The 21,690-nt window shown below is 41.3% G+C and overlaps 2 protein-coding genes across 3 annotated transcripts in view; one reads left to right on the forward strand and one right to left on the reverse strand.

The window, feature by feature from the left end:
• Positions 1-36: 36 nt before the first annotated feature.
• Positions 37-21,690, reverse strand: part of LOC121940368 (phosphoinositide 3-kinase regulatory subunit 5-like) — a 111,586-nt gene continuing 89,932 nt past the window's right edge. The window contains exons 6-23 of one of the 2 annotated variants that reach the window (XM_088069173.1): positions 17,950-18,051; positions 12,624-12,738; positions 10,860-10,960; positions 10,710-10,778; positions 9,494-9,632; positions 8,200-8,269; positions 7,874-8,051; positions 7,621-7,792; positions 6,780-6,848; positions 5,864-6,696; positions 4,876-5,001; positions 4,228-4,362; positions 3,985-4,078; positions 3,233-3,309; positions 3,044-3,137; positions 2,848-2,930; positions 2,631-2,749; positions 37-952 (exon numbers count right to left, since the gene is read on the reverse strand). In XM_088069173.1, coding sequence (XP_087925299.1) covers positions 805-952; positions 2,631-2,749; positions 2,848-2,930; positions 3,044-3,137; positions 3,233-3,309; positions 3,985-4,078; positions 4,228-4,362; positions 4,876-5,001; positions 5,864-6,696; positions 6,780-6,848; positions 7,621-7,792; positions 7,874-8,051; positions 8,200-8,269; positions 9,494-9,632; positions 10,710-10,778; positions 10,860-10,960; positions 12,624-12,738; positions 17,950-18,051 — 2,724 coding nt within the window. In that variant the 3' untranslated portion in view covers positions 37-804. Of the gene's footprint in view, positions 953-2,630; positions 2,750-2,847; positions 2,931-3,043; positions 3,138-3,232; positions 3,310-3,984; positions 4,079-4,227; positions 4,363-4,875; positions 5,002-5,863; positions 6,697-6,779; positions 6,849-7,620; positions 7,793-7,873; positions 8,052-8,199; positions 8,270-9,493; positions 9,633-10,709; positions 10,779-10,859; positions 10,961-12,623; positions 12,739-15,493; positions 15,892-17,949; positions 18,052-21,690 lie in introns of those variants that run through there. The other variant, XM_088069174.1, reaches the window with a different exon arrangement.
• ntn1b (netrin 1b) overlaps positions 18,085-21,690 on the forward strand; it is a 60,313-nt gene continuing 56,707 nt past the window's right edge. The window contains exons 1-2 of the mRNA XM_042504291.2: positions 18,085-18,307; positions 18,443-19,487. Coding sequence (XP_042360225.1) covers positions 18,473-19,487 — 1,015 coding nt within the window. The 5' untranslated portion in view covers positions 18,085-18,307; positions 18,443-18,472. The remainder of the gene's footprint in view (positions 18,308-18,442; positions 19,488-21,690) is intronic.

Genomic DNA, 21,690 nt, shown 5'->3' on the forward strand with positions numbered 1-21,690 from the left:
ACTGTTTAAACTGTGAGAACGAAGCATACACACAACTGACTGAAGTGTGATTTTATTTCAACGACAAACAATACAATGTATTCTCTGAAAAATATATAAAAAAGAAATAATGTTTCTATTGCTGTCATTTCAAAATAAATAACTTATTTCATTACACATTTCTTTAAAAAAAAGGGGGTTAATTCTGTCGTGGATCGACAGGACGTACACAGCGGTAATCAAGTAATCAGTTTTTACACTCCTGACAGCAGATAATTGGAGTACAGCCAGCTCTACAGACAGAGCACTGGCATTAATGTTATATTTGAAGTTGCATAAAGTTCATTATGTAACGAGGAAAAACACAATCCAGTCAGACGCTCCTTCTTGTACTAATAATGTGACACACCTTGATACCAGCATCAGGACAAACCTGAAATAAATGTAGGTCAATAAAAGTGACAGAACCACTCATCTACTCATCATCTCTGTTCTGAATCCGGTGTTGTTTTGGTTTAAAGTATCACCTCCGTGGATTTATTCAGTGTAGTAAAAAGTAAAAAGTGTAAAAGACACGCAGCAGGAGGCTTGTGGTGCCCCTCAAACCACCGGTGCTGATGGAGGGGAAAACTTCAAAAAACAAGAGGAATTTATAATCAAAAAACAATGAAAAAAACAATTAAAAATACATCTTTTTAATGTTTTTTAGCCCTTTGAATTAAAGGTCTTTTATGCTTTTCAAACCATCTTGAGTGCCTGGATCTGGATCTTTTCTACCACTGTTTTTTGGTGACAAGTTCCTCTTTTTTTGTAGTAAAAAGTATGTCAGGGGTGCGAGGCAGAGAAGGAGGTGATGGGGAGGCAGAGCAGGGAGCAGTAGGACGGGTGCAGAGGTTGGACTTGTCCAGGTGAGGGTTTGTAGGACCTCCAGTCTGAGCTGCTTCCTGGTTTACAGCACAGAGACACCTCACACCTGCAGAAACAGAAGCATCACTGAGTACGAGGAGGGAAAAAAAATAGCAGCGCAGGCTATGCAAGCGTCTTATTACGAGCCAAAAATATAAAAAGCCACATCGCATTGTTTGACAAAACATGATGTTGTCGGCAACATAAGGAAAATCTCCGGGTGTGTGTGTGACGTGAAAGAAAAATGTCAGGTGACACTTTTCTGTCATTTCTGTCGAGCAACAACGACGCGTATCTGACCATGACTCGGGCTTCGGCGCGTGGCGGTATATTTTCTGCAGAGACGCTGCCTTCGGCCTGATTTTATTTTCTTTGTATTTTCTGTGTTTGGCATTTTTAAATCCTCACAGCGCTCAGGTGAGATCAGGCTTTAAAAAAAGGCAGCGACAGGTGCTAGCACACATCCGAGAGTCAAAGCGGCAAAAAAACATCAATAAATGCTGAGCGTTTGTAATCTGTAACTGACAATCCTGCATAGTGTACCGTTAAAAAATAAAGGTTAGAATGGAGGACAACAGAGTATTTCTACACAGTGGTACTGCTTCTTTTACTTCAGTAAAACATCAGAGTACCTCTTCCACTGCTGAACAAAAAATCTGTTACAAACTCTCACACAATTTGTGCAGTAAAATCCAGATACACATGCATGTTCACTGAAACATTAGGATTTTAAAACGACACAGTCTCATGCACAGACGGGTGGTTTTCCTAAGCAAGCGCATATAATTGAATTCTGCTCAATGATGTTTGAAAACACGCTTACCCACATGTGCGACCTGGAAGCGTAAGTGTTTTAAATCATACGGTTTTAGTAAAAATGCATGTGTTTGGCCTGGATGAATTTTCTCCAATTTCGGATTCTTCTTTCACTGTTGGAGCAGGTGAGAAAAGCAAAGTTCTCTTTACAAATTCAATAAAAAAACGGGTGAAGTATTCCTTTAAGTAAAGGTTCAGCGATCTGGCATTCAGTGATGATCTGATGACGGCAGCACATGTAGATGCTGCAGCCTGTAGCTCCTTAAACCCTTGCTACTTTTCTGCTCTATTTTGCTCTAGTTTTCTATTTTTCTACAACATGGACCCTTCTGCTGAAGCACGGCTTTTCAGCGATGGAGAATCACTTATCAACATCAGGAAAAGTTGTGTGAGGTTTTGACTGAATGCAGCAGATTGAGGATCCCCAAAAACGGCATACACCGAGGGGCCAGTCAGACCAGAGAGGAGAAACGAAACTGAAAGCACCAGACGAAAAGAAGGAGGAGAGCCGGCATCAGGGCGAGGCTGACCCGACTTGGACCGAGATCCGGTCCTCTACCAAGACCTCTTCTGACTAATTTCCGGTCACCATTGAATAAAGTGGATGAGATGCGATTGAGGCTCACTCAGTAACGGGAGATCAGAGACTGCTCTTCACAGAGACACGGTTAACCCCTAACATCCTGGATCAAGCTGTTGCGCTGGATAGGCAGACCTTGTTGGGAGCCATAAGGACTCTGAAGGAAATTCAAAAAATGCCCTGCAGGAACTGAACGATGCCATCAGCAGCAACATCACCAGGAACCAGCTGGAATCTTTATAGTAGCTGCTGAGTTTAATCAACTCATCCTTCAACTCCAAAAGATGCAGCAGGATCACGACAAATGTCTCCACTAATAAATCTACCCGCTACCTTCGACCTGTTGTACCTGGTGACACTTTGGATGAACTTCTTCTCATCTTGATCCAGACACACAGCAAAGGTCGTCCCGTCTTTTCCCCCGTTCACCTTCACCTTGTCCACCTTCACGTGCGATAAAGAGATGTGCTGCCAGAGGGCGTGTGGAGGGAGAGGAAGTGTGAGGAGGGGGAGTTTCATAAGCAGGAGTGCACATTACGTTTTATTTACTCATTTTAACCCTTCACCTGGTTGTAGCCCTTTTTAGACTTGGAGCACTGTCTCTTCAGGACTTCTGTTATCGTCAGCTGCAGACTTTCGACTCTAGAATCTGGACAGATGAGATTTGATGTGTTTAGAAAAAAACAGTGCGGACAAAAAAACCCAAACAAAATGAAATCACTGGCACATGATAAAAAGAGCAACACTATCAGTGCCACACACCGAGCTGCTCAGGGTTCCTGCAGGCTTTGTACAGATTTATCGATGTGCAAACTTTCTCAGTCTGCATCCACTGACTCCTCCCGCTAACAGCCACCTGTAATTGGGTGTAGACAGCAGATATAAAAATAGCTGTGAATGTGAACTTAAATATATCTGTGTTACTGGAAACCTGCGGGCGAGGAAAAATACCTTGTTGTAGCCAACACTTAGTGTTAAAGGGACAGCCTCCCGCTCTTCATCTATTCCAAACCGCTTGCTGGCAGCACCTGCAAAATAACACGTTAAAGCAGGGGTACTTAACGGGCTTTGCTTAGGGGACACTTTTGTGAAATGACAGGAAGCCAGGGGCCAGTCGCCACAGCCACACACTTGTTTCTAAATTTCATTTCTTAGATTTTAGGACGTTTCTCATTTTTTTTTGGACATTTCTCAGATTTTAAGGACATTTCTCAGATTCTAGGACATTGCTCGGATTTAGGACATTTCTTGGACTTAAGGACATTTCTCAGATTTTTGGACCTTTCTCGGATTTTAGGACATTTCTAGTATTTTAGGACATTAGGGGCTTAGTTAGGACCTCTGTCGGGGGTGTGGGGGATCCTCCACTGGCACTTTTTTTGATAATCAAACTCTATGTTGATGCTGTTTTATGCACTCTGGCACCTTATGTATACTAAAGTACTAAAGGCTTTTTTTTAGTGTGAATTAGAAAAGTGTTGGGGGCCACCTGGCACGCTATCAGGGGCCACATTTGTCCTGCAGTCCTTAAGCTGAGTATTACTGCATTAAGCCTGGTATACACTGTGCGATGTTGGGCTGTCTCAAACAAAAGATAACCGTGGCAGAAACGTGGCGATATCTTTGGTCGTGTGTCTGTGTGTGTTTGTGTGTGTCTGTGTGTGTTGTGGTTGTCTCTATGTGTCTGTCAGAGTGTGACTCACCCATGGCCTTAACGGCTCTGGTTCCTGCAGTGTGGCCGAGCTCCAGAGAGTGAATAAACACTTCCCTTCGCTTCTCTCCTCCAGCCAGGGTCAGCTGAGCGGAGCAAGAAACCAAAGAAATAATTATGTATTTACTGCAGTGAGAGACTGTGTGTGTGTGTGTGTGTGTGTGTGTGTGTGTGTGTGTGTGTGTGTGTGTGTGTGTGTGTGTGTGTGTGTGTGTGTGTGTGGTGCTCCTCTGACCTCGGCCTGGTAGAGCTGCACCAGAACAGGCTGGTCTGCATGTCGACAGTAATAAAGCACGAAGTCTGCCAACAGGGGGAGACTCTCCGTGCTGCTGCTGCTCACTGACTCATAGCCTCCTTCCTTACCTGCCGTCTGTTTCACAGAGAGCACACACACACACACACACACACACACACACACACACACACACACACACACACACACACACACACACACACACACACACACACAGTGATTTCATCTGTGTGCAGCTATATAAAAAGGTGTCACCGTAAAATTCAATTCACAAAATTTTAAGCAAATCAGAAGGTTTTTGACAGTTGAGGCTGCCGGCATGTTTTTACACTCGACATTTTTTCACACGTCAAGTATTGTCTTATGAACTGGTTTACAGGTGTAACGACATTTAAATCAACAGAATCACAAGAAATCCAATGTGGGTAATGTAAAGTTTAGGTATAAAAACCACTTTGTTATGGTCAGGAAAAAATCCTGTTTTGGCTTTAAATACCTGGTTTTGGAGGCACAATCCCAGCTGGAAAAACAGCAAAGTCTAAAAGCTGTCTAAAAGCAGCTGAAATGCAGCCAGTACTCACTAAAAAAAGCTACCTGCATTTCTTATTGGTCAAACAGTGTGGTAGATACCTGGCAGAGGACGTCAGAGGACAGGCTGAGCAGACTGAGGACGTTACGCTCGTACCAGGGGTCCATCATGCCCAACATGTGGGCGATGTCGGTGGTGCTGTCCTCCACTACAGTGCCGTTACTCTCCTGTCAGACGGAGAGAATAAAAACTTTTAACACCTCAGTCAAAATGCACATAAATAACATTTCATGTCATTATATTACAGTAAACTATTATCTGTTCCACTTTCTAATGAGGCACCGTTTAGAAAGGGTTAATGCATTAGGTTTTAATGAATGGCTTGATTATGAGAGAATTTAGGACGGTGTTAAGATTTTAGGACATTTCTCTAATTTTAGGAGGTTTCTAAGATTTTAGGACATCATTGTGGGCTTCTCTAGGACCTCAGTCAGGGGTGCGGGGGATCCTCCACTGGCACTTTTTTTTGATAAACAAGCTCTACTTTGTTGCTGTTTTATTCACTCTGGCACCTTTGTGTACTTAAAGTACAAAAACAATTCCTCACTTTAATGAATTGTTTGTTAATGCTTTATTGATAAGTTATCAGCAGTTGTTATAAGCATTTATGGAAACACAACACCCTGGTGAACGTGCTAATTTCAGCTCCCTAACCGTTGAGATGCAAGGACACCGATACAAATTAATCTGCACCGTCTTTGTACGAGAGACTTAATAAGTAAGAGATATATAAAGAGAAGTAACCACTGGTAAGTTTTCACAGACCTCTGCATCTGCTGTTTACCTGTTCTTTGGTCTGTCCGGGACGTCAAAGGGACACACCAAAAAAAACCCCAAAAAAACTCCACACACAAAAGGCACACTTGTCCTCTGCAGAGCCGTGTACACAGCTTTGCTCTACTGGCAGTGGGAAGGAGTCTTTAGTCTATTTTTAGCAGGTTTACCCATGTTTTAATTAAATTTAATTTTGGCGGTAAACGAAGGCCTCTGTATACATGTACAGGTAAAAGACTGAATCAGCCGTCTCACCACAATTTTGGTTGAACTTCCTGTCGTCCCCTCAGTCGGTGTGTTTCCTCCTCCTGTGCTTCCTGACGTTCTCCTTCTGGTGGGAACAAAGTAAAACTGCAGTTTGCAGGTCTTGGTGAGTCGGGGGCATTTACTCTCTTTCTGCTGCAGGTCGCTGTACGCCCGGGCCAGCCTGCCCGCCTCTCTGTCACCTCCAAACACCACCACCTTGACCAGGGTGGGCACTTGTGCCACATCGCCTTCATCGCAGCTGAGGATTGGCCTCCTGCGGACGCACACGTGCTTCCGGGGGGAGAGGGGATCCAGGGCGGCGGTGGACGGATCCAGAGGATGAGCGTGTCTGGACCTGGAGTGTTTGAGCTGTGACCCAGTTCTTTGAAAGTCTTTGGTAAAATCGCTCCGGTAGCCCATACTCTGAGCGCGCCGGCAGTTATTCGGGCTGCGGGGATTTTTAAAAAGCATGGAGAAGCGCTCTACGCCTAAGATGGATCTGGATTTCTTTTTGGGCTTCTTTCGAAGCTTTGGTTGGCTTTCCTGTCCTTCCTCTGTGTCCTCGTGTGCCGTGTCCTCGCTGAAGTCACTCTCCACGCCCGATGAGCCGGACGGCGTGGACACCACGGACCAGCTGGAGGACAGAGAGTAGCCGGAGTCCCTCGAGGAGGAGGATGTGGTGGAGATGCGGTGGTTTTGAAACTCGTCGTCCACTTTGTTTCCCTCCACCTCGTCTTCCTCGTCCACACTGGTGTCGTTATTATCGTCCTCGTCCTTTTTCAGGAAACATTCTGGCAGTGAGTCCAGTTCGGACTCACTCTTGAGAACGTCATTCAGAACATCTGAAGAAGAAAATATTTAAGAAAGGTTATATATAAACTCCAGTTCAGGCATTTGGAGAGCTGTCTTATGTTGGACTAGTTACCAAAATTGTCGTTTTCCCAGGAGCACGTGTGACATTTGGGGAACGGCAGCGTGAAAGTCTCAACAGCTCCTGATGAGAGGAGGTCACGCTCAGGTTAAAGAAGTATTTGACTGCTGGAAAGATGGTCTATTAACAAGACTAGTCTGTCTCTGCAGCAGAAAGACACAAATACTTTTGAAGTCATCGGAGAAAACGGAGAAAAGGACATTTTTGCTCAAGAGGTAGAAAACCTCCAACTACCACAATGCACTGCACCAGACCCAAAAACGCTCCCGTGAACTGTCTGTTTCAAACGATGATGTCCAGCTGGTAATTTTTTGTACTTATAAGACATTTCTTGTATTTTAGGACATTTTTAAGATTTTAGGACATTTCTAGAATTTAAAGACATTTCTAGGATTTTAGGATGTTTCCAGGATTTTAGGACATTTCCCCGATTTTTGGATTTTTCTAGGATTTGAGGACATTCCTTGGATTTTAGGATGTTTTTAGGGTTTAAGGACATTTCTAGGATTTTAGAACATTTCAAGGATTTTAAGATAATTCCAGGATTTTAGGATGTTTCTTTGTTTTTAGGTTGCATCTTTGTTGGAGGTGCAAGGGCACTTTTTTTGATAAACAAGCTCTGTTTGGATGCTGTTTTATGCACTCTGGCACCTTATGTATACTTAAAGTAAACCTGGCACTCTATCGGGGGCCAGATTTGGCCCACAGGCCGTAAGTTGAGTATCACTGCTTTAAGGAGGCACTACAGGACAATAGAAAGCAGAATAATCAGAGCAACACTTCACACATTTATCTATTTCCACTTTGTTTGTGCGTTTTGTGTTATCTGTCTCACCAGTATCTGGGCAGCCATCAGCAGGACCAGGACCTGCGACGTTCTCTCGGAGCCTCTCCATGCTGTGCAGCAAAACTCGTCTCGCCGCGCTGAGATCTGCTGTCGAGGCTGCTGTCTCCATGCGGTCAGTCACCGCCTCCATCAGCTGCTCCAGCTCCTCTGGACGCTTCCTCTGGAGGAACAGCAGAAAAGTTTGTTTTAGGAAGGAAAGAATAAAGAGAAGTTGTGCGTCTAGAACACGCCGGTCAGCCACCTGCAGGGCGGCGTGGAGCGCCTGCAGGTCACGGTCGGTGCCCAGAGCAGCCTGGAAGGCGTGCAGGATGAGGGTGATGGTGACGTCTGTGCTGGAGTGCTGGGTGCTGCTCAGCTGCTCCGACACAGACTGGACCTCCGGAGGGACGTCCTCGTCTGAGCTCACTAACAGCACCGTCCTGATAAAACAAACACACACACAACATCGGATACACTGAGATTAATGATGTAAAAATCCTATAAATCAAGTCACGTGTCAATTCAAATTAAAAGTGTCGTCTTTGACGTGTTTAGCTTGTTTTAACATCTTAGTTTTAGTGAACTCACATGGTCTTAGAGCAGTGAATATTAGGGGAAACACCCTGCTCCGTCCGAACCAGCCTCTGAAATGAAATACCTACAACACAAGTACACAGTTTAGTTTATCTCAGTGGGTAAACATCACCCCGAAAAGTCACACTGAGACACGAGGAACGCCTAAAAACTCCTGCTCCATGTCTGATGAACTCGAGTACCCGTCAGCAGCACCAGTCATGTGACCTACTCCAAACAAAAACCATTACAGAAACACTTCACCCACAAAATGACAATTTGTATATCAATTACTCACTCCGTGTTTCACTGAATTTGGGAAGAGAACTTTTTTGTTTTCCTCACATGCCTCCATGTGAACAGAGAATTCAGTCACTGAGATAAATTTTGATGAACTGAAATAAATGGGGGGGGGGGGCACATTTAACAACAGCAAGACTATATAAAACATCTGTTTACAGACTCTCATTTAGCCATTCTCGTGCTCTACTTCAAAAGCACATGCATTTTTTGGTAAAACCTTTGTATATAAAAACAACCACAATGACAGAAAAAATGTTGGTGTTGTACATTTCTGCACACCACAGATATTTTACATTTCAGCAGTAAAAACTTTATGTTTCAGCAGTGCTGTGGTCAACACGGTTAGGTTTAGACACAAAAATAATTTGGTTCTGGTTAAGAAAAGATCATTTTTGGCATCCAGTTTCAGAGGCGCATCAGGAAAAGAAACGATATCTCTAAAAAAAACAAACAATACGCCTTTTGAGGTACTGGGCAAGACACAGCAGTGTGTCAGTGAAAAACAACCGCTTCTGTGTCACTATTTCGACAGGAGGTTGAAAGAGGGTCGTTATATGCACATCACATACGTGCAAGGCTATCAAAAAACACCTGACCTGATGAAGACCCAAATGGGGTCGAAATGATGTTTTGAATAAACTTGCATGGCAAAGAGTAAGTGTGCAGAAGTTACCTTTTTTCCTCACTATCCCGACATGAAACACAGCAACAAGTTGCTACAAAACACCCACGTTTGGTGCCTAAAAGCCACTGGAAACAGAGTGATGACTTTGCAAAATTAAAACCGGTTTGCTTTGTTTCGTGGTCTCAAACTGTGCTCTGCAGATATGCAGGCATCGAGCACAGGTGTCACACCATCCACCATCCACCTCCACCGCCTCTTCTGTGTTTTTGAATTCTTTGTTCACCGCAGAGACATGCAAGAAAAACAGCCCTCTTCACAAATTCAACCAAACACAGGGAGATTAACCCGTTGTGTTTCACTGCAGTGCAGAGTCAGAGTTACCTGGAGCTCTGAGCTCCTGCTGGATGATGATCAGCAGCCGTTTACTGGCGGAGCTGCACGGCTCAGGCCAGGCCAGGAAGCTGTGGAACAACAGGTAGGCCTCCTGCAGCACGCTGCAGTCCTGAGCCACATGAGGAGCCTGAAACAAATGACCATGTTAACCCTAAAAGCCTGCTTTAATATTACACACACTCAAACCGCTGTGTGCACAAAATGGCTTGGAAAAATATTATGCATTTACATTATTTTCTACTTTCATTGACTTAATCTTTTAGCCAACATCCTAATCAGAAATATCAAATAATAATTCATTTTTCCCAATTTTTACCCTTTAAATGCCAGGTTTTTGGCATGATGCCACTATGTTTTTAGATGGAAAAAAAAACACAAAAATATTTTCAGTATACTACATGCAAAGTACATTTTTTTGGATTATCACAACCTGGAATATGTCAGTGATTAGCAGCAACATTGATTTTTATACATTATTATTTTTTGTGCAGTGTCAAATACTAATACCACTCTGTAAAGTGTGCTTTTCAAAATAAAGCTTTAAAAATATTAATTATTTAATATATACATTATTTGAGTAACTTTTTAACCAACATCAGTCCTAATCATGAATATCAATTATTCATTAATTTTTAGTATATTCACCCTTTAAATTCTAGGTTTTTGTCATGATGCCACTACCTTAAACTACATGCAATTTTGATTTTTTTCTTTATTTCGATGATCAAAGCCTAGATGATGTCAATAATTTGCAGCAAAATTGATTATGACAGTGCACCTTGTGGAAATAGCATTTATTTTTTCCATATGCCAAATATGGTAAAAATGATATCATCAGATGGAAAATAGTAAACATTTCAATTCCAAGTCAAAAGCCCAGAATAACACCCAGAAATAATAAAATTAATGTTTTTTTGCTTTAATGGCTGTGGGACCCAAAATTGCTGTTTGAATGGATTTCAATTGAGCATTTTTTTAACTTAACAGTGGAACAATTTAGTTTTTAATGTTTTTAGACCTATTATAGGAGCTGAGCTGGAAATTCCAAGATTAAAGAAAAATACACAGTCTTGCAATAATGAGTGACATATGCCTGAACACGGCCAAAATAATCAAAACAGTGAAGAACATGCACCAAACAGTCCCTAAGGGTTAATTACGAAACAGAGTAATCTGGAGGAGACGAGCTGGTTCTTCTACTCACTTTAAGGAGGGTTGAGGAGAAGAGGAGCGTGAGCGGCACCACCAGATCATACAGATTCTGCTCTAGCACCTGTAAAAAAATAAAAGCATGAATTAAAACACACCATCATTCTTCATATTACACTCATGATGTTGTTTTTAAGCTGCAGACCTCCTTTGTTTTTCTCAGTATTTTCTGTAGAAGGATGGGGAAGTTGTGGGCATCTCTCTTCACAAGTTCCTCCAAACACCAGCGGTTGATGCACAGGCCAGCTGCAGGCAGACAGAAACACACACCACTTATTTCTCCTTTCAGGTTTCATTCTGATAACAGGCTGTAAACACGCAATATAAAGTCAATACTCTAAAGGGTGCTGAGGAGCGAAAGATGATTGCACCACTGAATGTTTCACTTAACCCTTTGACATCTGGACTGACCACACAATTTTTGTGCTGCTTTCAGACGCCTTTCGCAAGTATTTTAACCTTTTAACCCTGAGCAAATTGTGTTTTTTTAAAAAATGTCTTTAATGGCAAAAAAGACAGTAAATAACCTGGTAAGAAAAGTTCGACAAATTGCAAGAAATTTGTAGATTTATATTTTTTTAAAAAGCTAGGGAAAAATATCTAACTATATAGGTAATTATCATAGTTACATATTTAAAATTATGTTACAGAGTTATTATGATTTTTACACTCTTTTTTCAGGTCATTTCCTGTTTTTATTTCATTTATTTATTTTACTAATTTTGAGCTACTTTTCTTGTACTTTTTTTTTTTTTTTTACTGATTTTTGGTTTATTTCTTTTGTTGTTCATTGCCTTCTTCCAATGTTTTTGAAAGAAAACAAGCACATTTGCTCAGATTTCAAAGGGTTAAGTATTTCAAAATGTGACTCTGTGACACTGATCCTGTTCGACACTTTCAGTCACTCCTCATTCTGAGTGTCACCACTTTCAATTCCCGTTTGTCGCCATAAGACGGACAATATGTTCCCAGTTGGTTTGCCGGTTGCATGTGTTGATAATTTAAGAGTTTAAAATTCACGTGGTGTTTTCATCACTCAGTTAATATTTCAGTTCAGTTCAACAGCAGCGTGTCAGGACGTGGTTTTAAGATATCATCTTTATTCTTTATTGACCACTACATTTCCAAGACTTTGAGGCAAATTTTCAAGAATATACATGCTCTGAAACAATCATCGATACTCCTCAGTTCTTTTTCATGAATAAAAATAATAGCTTTTATAAATATATTCCAAAAAATAAATAAATTCAGAACAGGATCAGAACTGAACATTTTGATTTAAGTGAGGGACTGCAAAAAGGTGACGGCATGTTTAATTATTTCTTAAGCGCTGTGGAGTTATGGGGTTTTTTTTTGGCTTCGGGGAGGGCTGTACAACTTTAACTAGCTGTATTTTGTATTTATTTTACCACCAATTTTAAAAGGAAACTACTTCTATCAAAAATATTAGCCATTTTCCCCTTTAAAATTATTTGTGCATTAAAAAATGTGATTTTTCTCTTTAAACATTTTTGTGAGTTTTATAGGGAAGAAAGTTTTTTTTAAACTTTTAGTTTTTTTTTTACAAAACATTTTGGTGTTTGTTTCTTCCATATTTTTAGGCAGTTTTCATCGCAAACATTTTTTCTGTCTTTCTTTTTTTTTGAAGAAAACATTGTATATTTTCTTTGAAAATGGCCAAAATTAAACCATTAATCATTGCAAGAAACCATAAAAAAGAAATTGTCATTAGATTACACAGGTTTGTGAACAGATTTTCATGACTTTTAGGGTATATTTAGTTTTTCATGACTTTTCCAGGTTTTTCGCGACCATATAAACCCTGTTTATTGCCACGTGTACTCTGGTGCAAACTGAGAACTCATATTAGGTCATATACAGTTATCGGAGGTATGAAATTGAGTCTTACCGTTCCAGAGTTGTTTGTCAGGAGTGTCGACACCCAGGCTACTGAGGCATCGCTCGAGGACATGCTGGATCCGATCCTCAGTGCACGAGCTCTGCTCCATCCTCAGCATCATCTTCTGCAGAGACATCACAACATCCACAGCAGATAAACCTCCAGGAAGTCCCAAAATAAAAGCAAGAATCACGCCCTATTATTGTGTTCGACTGAACCAATAAATGGTGTCTCTTTGGTCATCCAAACTTCCTGTTATTGCTGCTGCCAGCACTCCATAATCATTATTGTTCCTCCCAAGAGACAATCAAACACAAAAGGTCTGCACAAACAGGGGTGCGAGCACAAATGTCCACGACAAAGATGTCAGGGCAGAAAACGCAGCCCGCCACTTCCTACTAAAACCAGTGAGTCACAGGCTGCGTGTGCGGACCGGAGATGAGCTGGTCGAAAGCAGCAACCACAACTTCTCCTGCTTCTCTACTTCATTCTTAAAATCAGCCGCTGACACCACATTTCATGACTGAAAGTGGGATAGAAATTAATGTGACAAAAGGACTACTTCCCATTTAATCTTGATTAACAAGCACAGACAAGTGTCTCTGTGTTTTATTATCAAAAGTGTAAATGTCAGTCAAGGTAAAGACAAGAATCTGGCTATGTTTATCATTTACAGTCCTGCTGGTGGTAAATATCTCGAATACAAACATGGAAACAGTACTAATACTGGCAATACTTCTCATTTAATGGTCACAAACTGATACACGCTGGAAAACTGCATATTACAAGCATTTTAATAGCATGTTTTGTCATTTTGATCTTTTCTTTGTGTTTTATTTAGGGGCCGTCTCAGCTGTTTACTAAAGGCCTTTTTAAAAAAAAAAAAAAAAAGGGTATGTATGTGTATGGGCGTCTGTTGAAAAAAAAGTTATTTTAACACCAGGGAAATTAAAAAATGCAAAAAAAAATTCTGTCGATTTTTTCTGACCGAGGATGTTGAAGGGTAAAATCAACAAAACCCAATAAAGTGCAACAGTTATGAACAAAAAAAGAAAAAAGACATTTCTGGACTTTGCTTGGTACCCATCACATGACACCTGTGGTCAGGATGCACAGACATTTGATGACAAACAAGTAAAACCACACCGACCACACAATGAAATGGACATTTTGGAAACATTTCACTGGGGTAATAAAGACTATTCCCAAGCCGGGGTCTGTTTCTGTGCCTATTGTGATCTATTTAAAGAGACATAATTGAAAAAAAGACTGCCATGAGACTTCCCTCTCGATGAGAAAATATATTTTCCTCTTAAGTATATTTGGCTTCCAGGATGTCGATGTGCATACGGAAGCTGCAGTTTGTGCCCAGCTGTGGCAGATGTGTCACTGTGACCAGTGTTGAATCACGTGTGCGACTGGAAAACTGGGGTCACCTGAGCCCGACAAAACAGGAAAAGGCCTTCCGGGAAGCATTAATAAGACGGGATAGAAACTACATCTTAACCCTTTGAAACCTGGGCCAATCAGCTTGATTTGTTTGTGAAACATGGAAAGAAGAGAGTGAGCAAATTTAGAAGAAATGACCCAAAAAATTCATTTTAAAAAGTGCAAGAAAATTACCAAAAATTAGCATGAAAAAAAGGGGGAGTAATAAAAGAAGATAAAATAGACAAAACCTAAAAAAACAAAAATCATAATGATTTTGCAAAAATAATTTTAAGTAAAAAGTTTTTTTTATTATAGTAAAACTTTTTAAATCTACTAATTTCTTGCAGTTTGTGGGGCATTTCCTGCTAAATTTCTCATAACCTTTTCTTCATGCTTTTGAAAAAGAAAAAAAAATCAAACCAATTTGATTTGAAGAAAGAAAAGTAGTGTCGATCCAGGTTTCATTTTTTTTTTTGCAAACCAGTTCATCTTTCTTATTCATGACTTTTAACTATTTGCTCAGTTTTCCCTCAGTTGCAACAACTTTCAGGCGTTCCAGCTGACTCAGTGTATATTTTTGTCTATTTCTTCCCCTCTTGGATTTCTTGAATTTGAACCTGCAGAAGTGTCTGCAGTTTGGGGATCACTGTAGAGAAGTAGCGGTCTGCATAAAAGGCAGTGATAATCTGATAACAGGCTGAAGTAATGATGATATTCAGTCACAATTATCATATCAATCTAACATTAAAATAAATGAAGCCTGCAGCATAAATCATGAAGACACGCATATCTTCTGTGCATTAGGGCAGCAGCTCTGTGCTCTGCAGCACCTGCGAATCCAGCTTCTGCAAGTCTATTCAGCCACTGCTGAGGAAGCAGGTGTTGCTCCATTGTATGTTTATATTGTCCTGCACTTCCATGCAAACCTGACAGTTAATGCCACAATGCAAAAACACTTATCTCTGCAGCACCGATCTCTGCTGATCCCGCTCTAAAATGAAGATTATTTAATTGCTTTAATTGCACAAAGTGGAGGAGAGATGGAAAAACAAGATCGGTGACACTGATACACGCACAGCTGCCCTCTATAAAACCAGCTGCATTATAATTATTGCTGTATCTTTCAATACAAAAAATATTATCTAATAAATACTAAATAAATGTTACACTGCGCAATCCTCAGTGCACTGATAAAAGCCCTCAGCAGCTTTTAGAAGAAGAGGAACAGGAAACATGCAGAGCTTGAACACTTTGCAGTTAGATCTGATGGACGTTATGCAACAGAGGCTTGTTCCTACTACAGAGATCGTTTATGGAAATGGTAAAAGTATAAAAAAAGCTCCTTCAGACAGGCATGAGACATTAAATACAGACACTCTGAAGGTACTGTAAACATGCTAAACATAAAAAGAGATTAGAAATGAAAACGTAAGACACATAAGTCTTACCCATCTGCTGCTGTTATCAGTGTCCTGGATCATCCCAGATCAACCACAGCTGAGCAGCGGAGGGAAACAATACCGAGACCACATCCTCCCGGGTTTGTGCTTTTCAAAAATAGACCGTCCGACTGCAGAGTCAGAGAGCATGTGCTGCAAAACAGGAACTGAGCGAGTCTTTGGGCTGAAGTGCTTCACAGAACACAATCTACTGATGTTGTAGGAGGAGTCTTTCACATGGCAGATCTTATCACTGACACTTAATGACAAATTAATCACACAAAATAACTATTTCACGTCAGTGATCTAGGTTTATGCATGCATAATGTTCCTACCTCATGCAATACTATATGTTTACACTGTTTTTATCTCTATGCAATATTTATTCCACACTGTGTATCGCACTGTAGAAATCTTCGCTGAAATGTGTATATACTATAAATAGTCTTGAGTACTTTATATTTTGTTATATTTGTATACTTTTTAAATTTCTGTTTGAGCTGCTGTGACAAGTGAATTTTCCAGGTGTGAGATCAATAAAGTTTTATCTTATCTTATGTTATCTTAATTTGTATAGCAACTTTAGTTAGTTAGTTTAGTTAGTACTTTATGTGTGAGTGTTAAAATTTAAAAACTTATTATAAATAAACATATTTATTTAAAATGTATATATATATATATATATATATATATATATATATATATATATATATATATATATATATATAAATTAAAACAATAAAATAAAATAATTACGTGTATTTATATGCCTCAGGCCAGAGGTGGAAAAAAATGAACAAAATATAAAATAAACATTGAATAACAAAGCTCGAAACAGAAAAGCGCACAAAAAGCAGTGATTCATGATAATGATTATTTCACCAATAAACCAATAATTTCTAGCTTCTCGTGTCCGATAAGATACCGATAACTGATTATTTCTTTTTCTTTGTTTTTCATTACCTGAGAGTATGAAAGGCTGAGATGTGGTGAGAACTGATGAATTTAATTTGTGCATTTTCATCAAAAAACTGACATTTATGTCAACTTGAATTGTACAAATATAATGCCAAAAATAATAATGTGTTTGAGTTCTAGTGGATCTATAGAGAGAAACGTTCCCCAAACTGTCAGGAAGCAGCAGCTACAGAACCGTCCCTAAATAACGGCTCTGTGATCTCTGCACATTCACATGTTGTTCTGCTTGTTGTTGGAAGGAATCAAACATCAGATATCAGTTTATTCTTTCAGCAGAACCGAGCTGGAAACTCACTACACCTGAACTCAAACCGCGTCCAGCGTGTCCTCTCATCATGTCCTCTCATCATGTCCCCTCATCATGTCCCCTCATCATGTCCTCTCATCATGTCCCCATCACACACACACGGAGCAGAAGGAGGGAGGGAGGAGACAGCAGCCGCTTACACCGGCGGAGAATGAGAGCGGAGCGTACACTCGGAGACACTGACGGAGACACGAGAATAAGAGCGCAGCGGACATTCTGAGACATCGGCAGAGATAACGGCGGAGAATGAGAGCTGAGCGGACACTGGTGGAGACACCAGCGGAGAACGAGACCAATCAGACATTGGGAGACACCAGCGGAGAGAACGGCGGAGAAAGAGAGCGGAGCGTTTTTCAATGTCATTAAAAACATATCTGTTACTATAAATCATTGAAAAAAAGCCATAGTGTGTGCTTTTTTCCTGTGTGGCCCTTACATGCTGGCTCCCTAAAATGACACTGAGTCATTTAAAATTTGGCATCCCCAATCTAAAAATTTTGTTTCAGAACTGTAAATTTTCCTGGGTTTAAGTTCCCTCAGATGCATCTTCAATATACTACATGCAGAGTAGATTCTTCCTCTTATTATTATGACAGTCTGGGATGTGTCAGTGATTGGCAGAAACACTGATTGTGACAGTGCACCTAGTGGAAATAGCATGTATTTTTTTCCCATGTGCCAAATGTGATTAAAAATGACTTCATCATGTGGAAAATAATTTTTAAAAAATCCAATGCAAAAGACCAGAATGACACCCAGATATAATAAATAAAAGCAGGTTTTTATGCTTTGATGGCTGTGGGGTCAAAAATGTCAGTTTGAATGGGTTTCAGTGGAGCAGACTAAATTTAACTATTTAGTTTTCACAGTGTATTTTAGACTTATTGTAGGAGCTGAGCTGGAAATTTACTGATTAAACAAAAATAAACAATCTTGCTGAAATGTATGCCATATGCATGAACACAGCCAAAAGAATTTAAGAAATGAAGAATGAAAAGTGCAGAAAACATGCCAAACAGTTCCTGGGAGCTAAATGCTGCAACATGACCAAAAAAAAATCAAAAGAGAGACAAAGTCATGTTTTTAAGGCAAATTGCTTAAGATATAAATAAATGTTACTCTTTTTGTACCTTCAAATCACAAGTTTGAATGCATCACATTTCTTTTGAGGTGTTTTTACCTGCAGTACCAGCAATGCTCCGGAAGATGTCGCTGCTCCCTCTCCCTCCGCAGAGACTCTCCAAAGGCTCCGTCTCCTCTGAATGAGTGGACCCCCTTTCTCCTATTATAACAGAGAGGGAATGGGACAGAAAGAGATAGAGGTGGACAGAGGTGTGACTGAGAGGACAGGCAGAGGGACCCTCAGAGCCAGCTGGGCTTTTGCCAGATCTTATTTTTATTTAGGAATTTCACAGAGGGGGAAAGTATAGCAGTAGTTTTTCGTACGTAAACGGGATAGGTTGCTCTCCAAATTGTTAGGAGTTCACTTTCAGACTGAGCAGTTTATTTGGAGGAAGAGTCCTGGGTTTCTTTGCCTCGTAAGAATATTTTGTTTCTCTTTCGCTTGTGCGTTTAAGTTTTACGCACCAGAGAATCGTTTATTTTGAGTGACTTGATTTTGGCTTTATCATAATTAATTATTAATCTGATATTTTGTGTGCATTACATTTCAGCGCCAGAGTCCCTGCGGTGCACGGATTACAATGCAAAGGATTTTGGAGGTTTGGGTCACCTTGGTGACAGTTTGTGCGCTAACCGAGCGGGTCTTTGGAGGATACGGGCTCAGCATGTTTGCTGCACAGTCGTCCCCTCCGGACCCGTGCTATGATGAGAACGGGAACCCTCGGAGGTGCATCCCCGACTTCGTCAACTCCGCTTTCGGGAAGGACGTGCGCGTGTCCAGCACCTGCGGCAACCCGGCCGCCAGGTACTGTGTGGTGACCGAGAAAGGCGAGGAGAGGACGCGGGACTGTCACACGTGCGACGCCGGGGACCCCAAGAAGTCCCATCCACCTGCGTACTTAACGGACCTCAACAATCCGCACAACCTCACCTGCTGGCAGTCTGAAAACTACGTGCAGTACCCGCAGAACGTCACGCTCACCTTGTCGCTGGGGAAAAAGTTTGAGGTCACCTATGTGAGCCTGCAGTTCTGCTCACCCAGACCGGAGTCCATGGCGATCTACAAGTCCATGGACTACGGAAAGTCGTGGGTGCCGTTTCAGTTTTACTCCACTCAGTGCAAGAAAATGTACAACAGGCAGAATAAAGCAGCAATAACGAAGCAGAACGAGCAGGAGGCCATCTGCACGGACTCCCACACGGACATGCACCCTCTGACAGGTGGACTCATCGCCTTCAGCACCCTGGACGGCAGACCGTCCGCGCACGACTTCGACAACTCCCCGGTGCTGCAGGACTGGGTGACGGCCACCGACATCAAGGTGATCTTCAGCCGGCTTCACACTTTCGGAGACGAGAACGAGGACGACTCGGAGCTGGCCCGAGACTCCTACTTTTACGCCGTGTCGGACCTGCAAGTCGGGGGACGGTGCAAGTGCAACGGGCACGCGTCGAAGTGCGTCAAGGACAGAGAGGGGAATCTGGTTTGTGAGTGCAAACACAACACGGCGGGACCGGAGTGCGACAGGTGCAAACCTTTCCACTATGACCGACCATGGCAGCGCGCCACGGCCCGGGAAGCCAACGAGTGTGTCGGTAAGGCATCCCCTCTTTTCTCCTTCACTTTTCTAATTATTTTAGCTCTAAATCTATTTTTGTTTAAATGTTTTATTTAATTCGTGTAAAAGATTTTGTTTCAAATAAGCATATTCACCGCGTCCTGCCTTTACGCACAGGAAACTATGCACCAGCCTGATGTTTATTCGTTAATGTGAAATCATTTTATATTTTCTCGTGAATAAAACACAGATGCAACGCTCATCTAAAACCAAAATATTCTCGATGTTAGCACAGGGAAATCTTTGTGCTACTAGCGGTGATCTGACTTAAAATCAGGGTTTAATTAATTTGGTTGTGGCTAAATAAATCCTGATTTTGGCAGAGAGAGACGAGAAGGCCTCGAGCTGAAATCCTACGACCTGAACAGTAAAAAACCCCGATGATTAACATCAAGACACGATTAAATTATATAACAATTTGTTTTAGCTAAACTAATGATTAATCTTATCCTAAAATTAATCTTTTTTGGCGTTATTGCAACTTTTAATGAGTCCAAAACAAAAAAGTAACATGTATTTACATAAAGCTGTTCCCCAAATAAAATAATAAAATCTCTATCATTTATGCCTATATAAAATGCATATTATCTAAATAGATGACTGAATTCAGTGATTCTATTTTGTTGGAGAAAATGATTCATTTGCGGAAATCAGATCCGCATTTTAATAGAAACATAAACGCACACAGTTTTGCCGAAATATAATAGATGCTGCTCCAACTATAGCTCCATATTTCTTGTATGCAATAATAAATAATAATAAAAATATGCTGCTGTTTCTCAAGTTTCTGTAGCTGTTTCGTTCAGTAGGGCCTACGTGTATTTATATGCACTTTTGTGACCCTGATTTTTATCAACATCCAGAAGAAAAGAAAAGGCCAGGAAGTCATTTCCACAAACAAAGTGCGCCTGTCCGAATGCGTAATTGCGCTCTGACCTGTGTTTCCGACTGTAGTGGCGCTTTAATGGGAAGGAAACCTTGCAGCTGCGGAGATAGACTGCAGGGGCGTGTTGTGTTTCCATAAGCAGGTGCTATTACAGATCGGATGGGCGATTAAGGCGGTTTTATTGACATTTTTGGCACGTAGAGTATAAACTGCCACTTTGGAGCCAGTAAAGCATTCAGAGAGGACAAAGCGCGTGGTAATTTGAAGCCTGACGTGAGTTTTTTATACCGAGTGTATTTGCTGTGATGCTTCTATCAACAGCTCGAGCCCCTCTGAGCTTCAGCGAAACAAACCTGGAAAAGTAACAAGTTCCGACAGTGCCACGGTTTGCTTAACCAAACGGAACAAGTGAACAAGTTGTTCCCTTTGGCCTCCGCCTTTCGCCTCTGCGCAGCCAGCATCTCAGTGTATTTTACTAAAACAAAAGGTTGTCACTTATGGCATCCATCTCGCTGTCAGCGGGAGGGCCCCCCTTTCACCATCTCTTTGTGTGTGTGTGTGTGTGTGTGTGTGTGTGTGTGTGTGTGTGTGTGTGTGTGTGTGTTAGCGGTGTCATCAGATAAAACCGCAGAAAAGAAAGTCAGACTGAGCATGTCTTCTGTCCAAAGAGGAAATAATAAGAATGGCCTGACACCTATCAGTGAAAGAAGACGAGCCAGGGGAGGGGTTGTTTCCATTGAGCGGAGGGTCTGTATGGTGTGGCGGTGGGGATGCAGAGTGGCTGGTGCTGATGATCTGTCTGGATTCTTCCTCCCCGCTGGAGGACATTCATATAGAGGAGTGAGAAAGATAGGTGTGGTTGTGTTTCACTCGCTGGCATCAAGAAAGTAAGACTAGAAGGCCGTTTCTCATGACTTTGCATGCAAGGTTTCAGTCTTTTTGTCGTGTGTGTTGGCAGCAGCTTTCACAATCAGCTGGAGCTGCACAACTTACAGATTTGTATATAACCAGGGCCAGGCACAGGGTGGCACAGACTGCCTCACCCACCAGAGGCACAAGGTGATCGGAGCGGGTTTGTTAGTGTCACTGATGGATGGATAGATGCATGAAGTGACTGTTTTATACTTTTTGTCATAAAGTTAATCGAATGACCAAATAAAGGCGCAAAAGAGCTACGAATAACTACCAAGAGATGTGAATGATCATAAAGAGACACAAACCAAGGATACAAATATGCAAAGTGGTGCAAATAGACTAAAAATGATACAAAATGACCAAAAAAACACACAAAATA

This window comes from Plectropomus leopardus, chromosome 18, assembly GCF_026936395.1.
Source record: "Plectropomus leopardus strain MGB_pleo_1.0 chromosome 18, ASM2693639v1, whole genome shotgun sequence".
NCBI lineage: Eukaryota > Metazoa > Chordata > Actinopteri > Perciformes > Serranidae > Plectropomus > Plectropomus leopardus.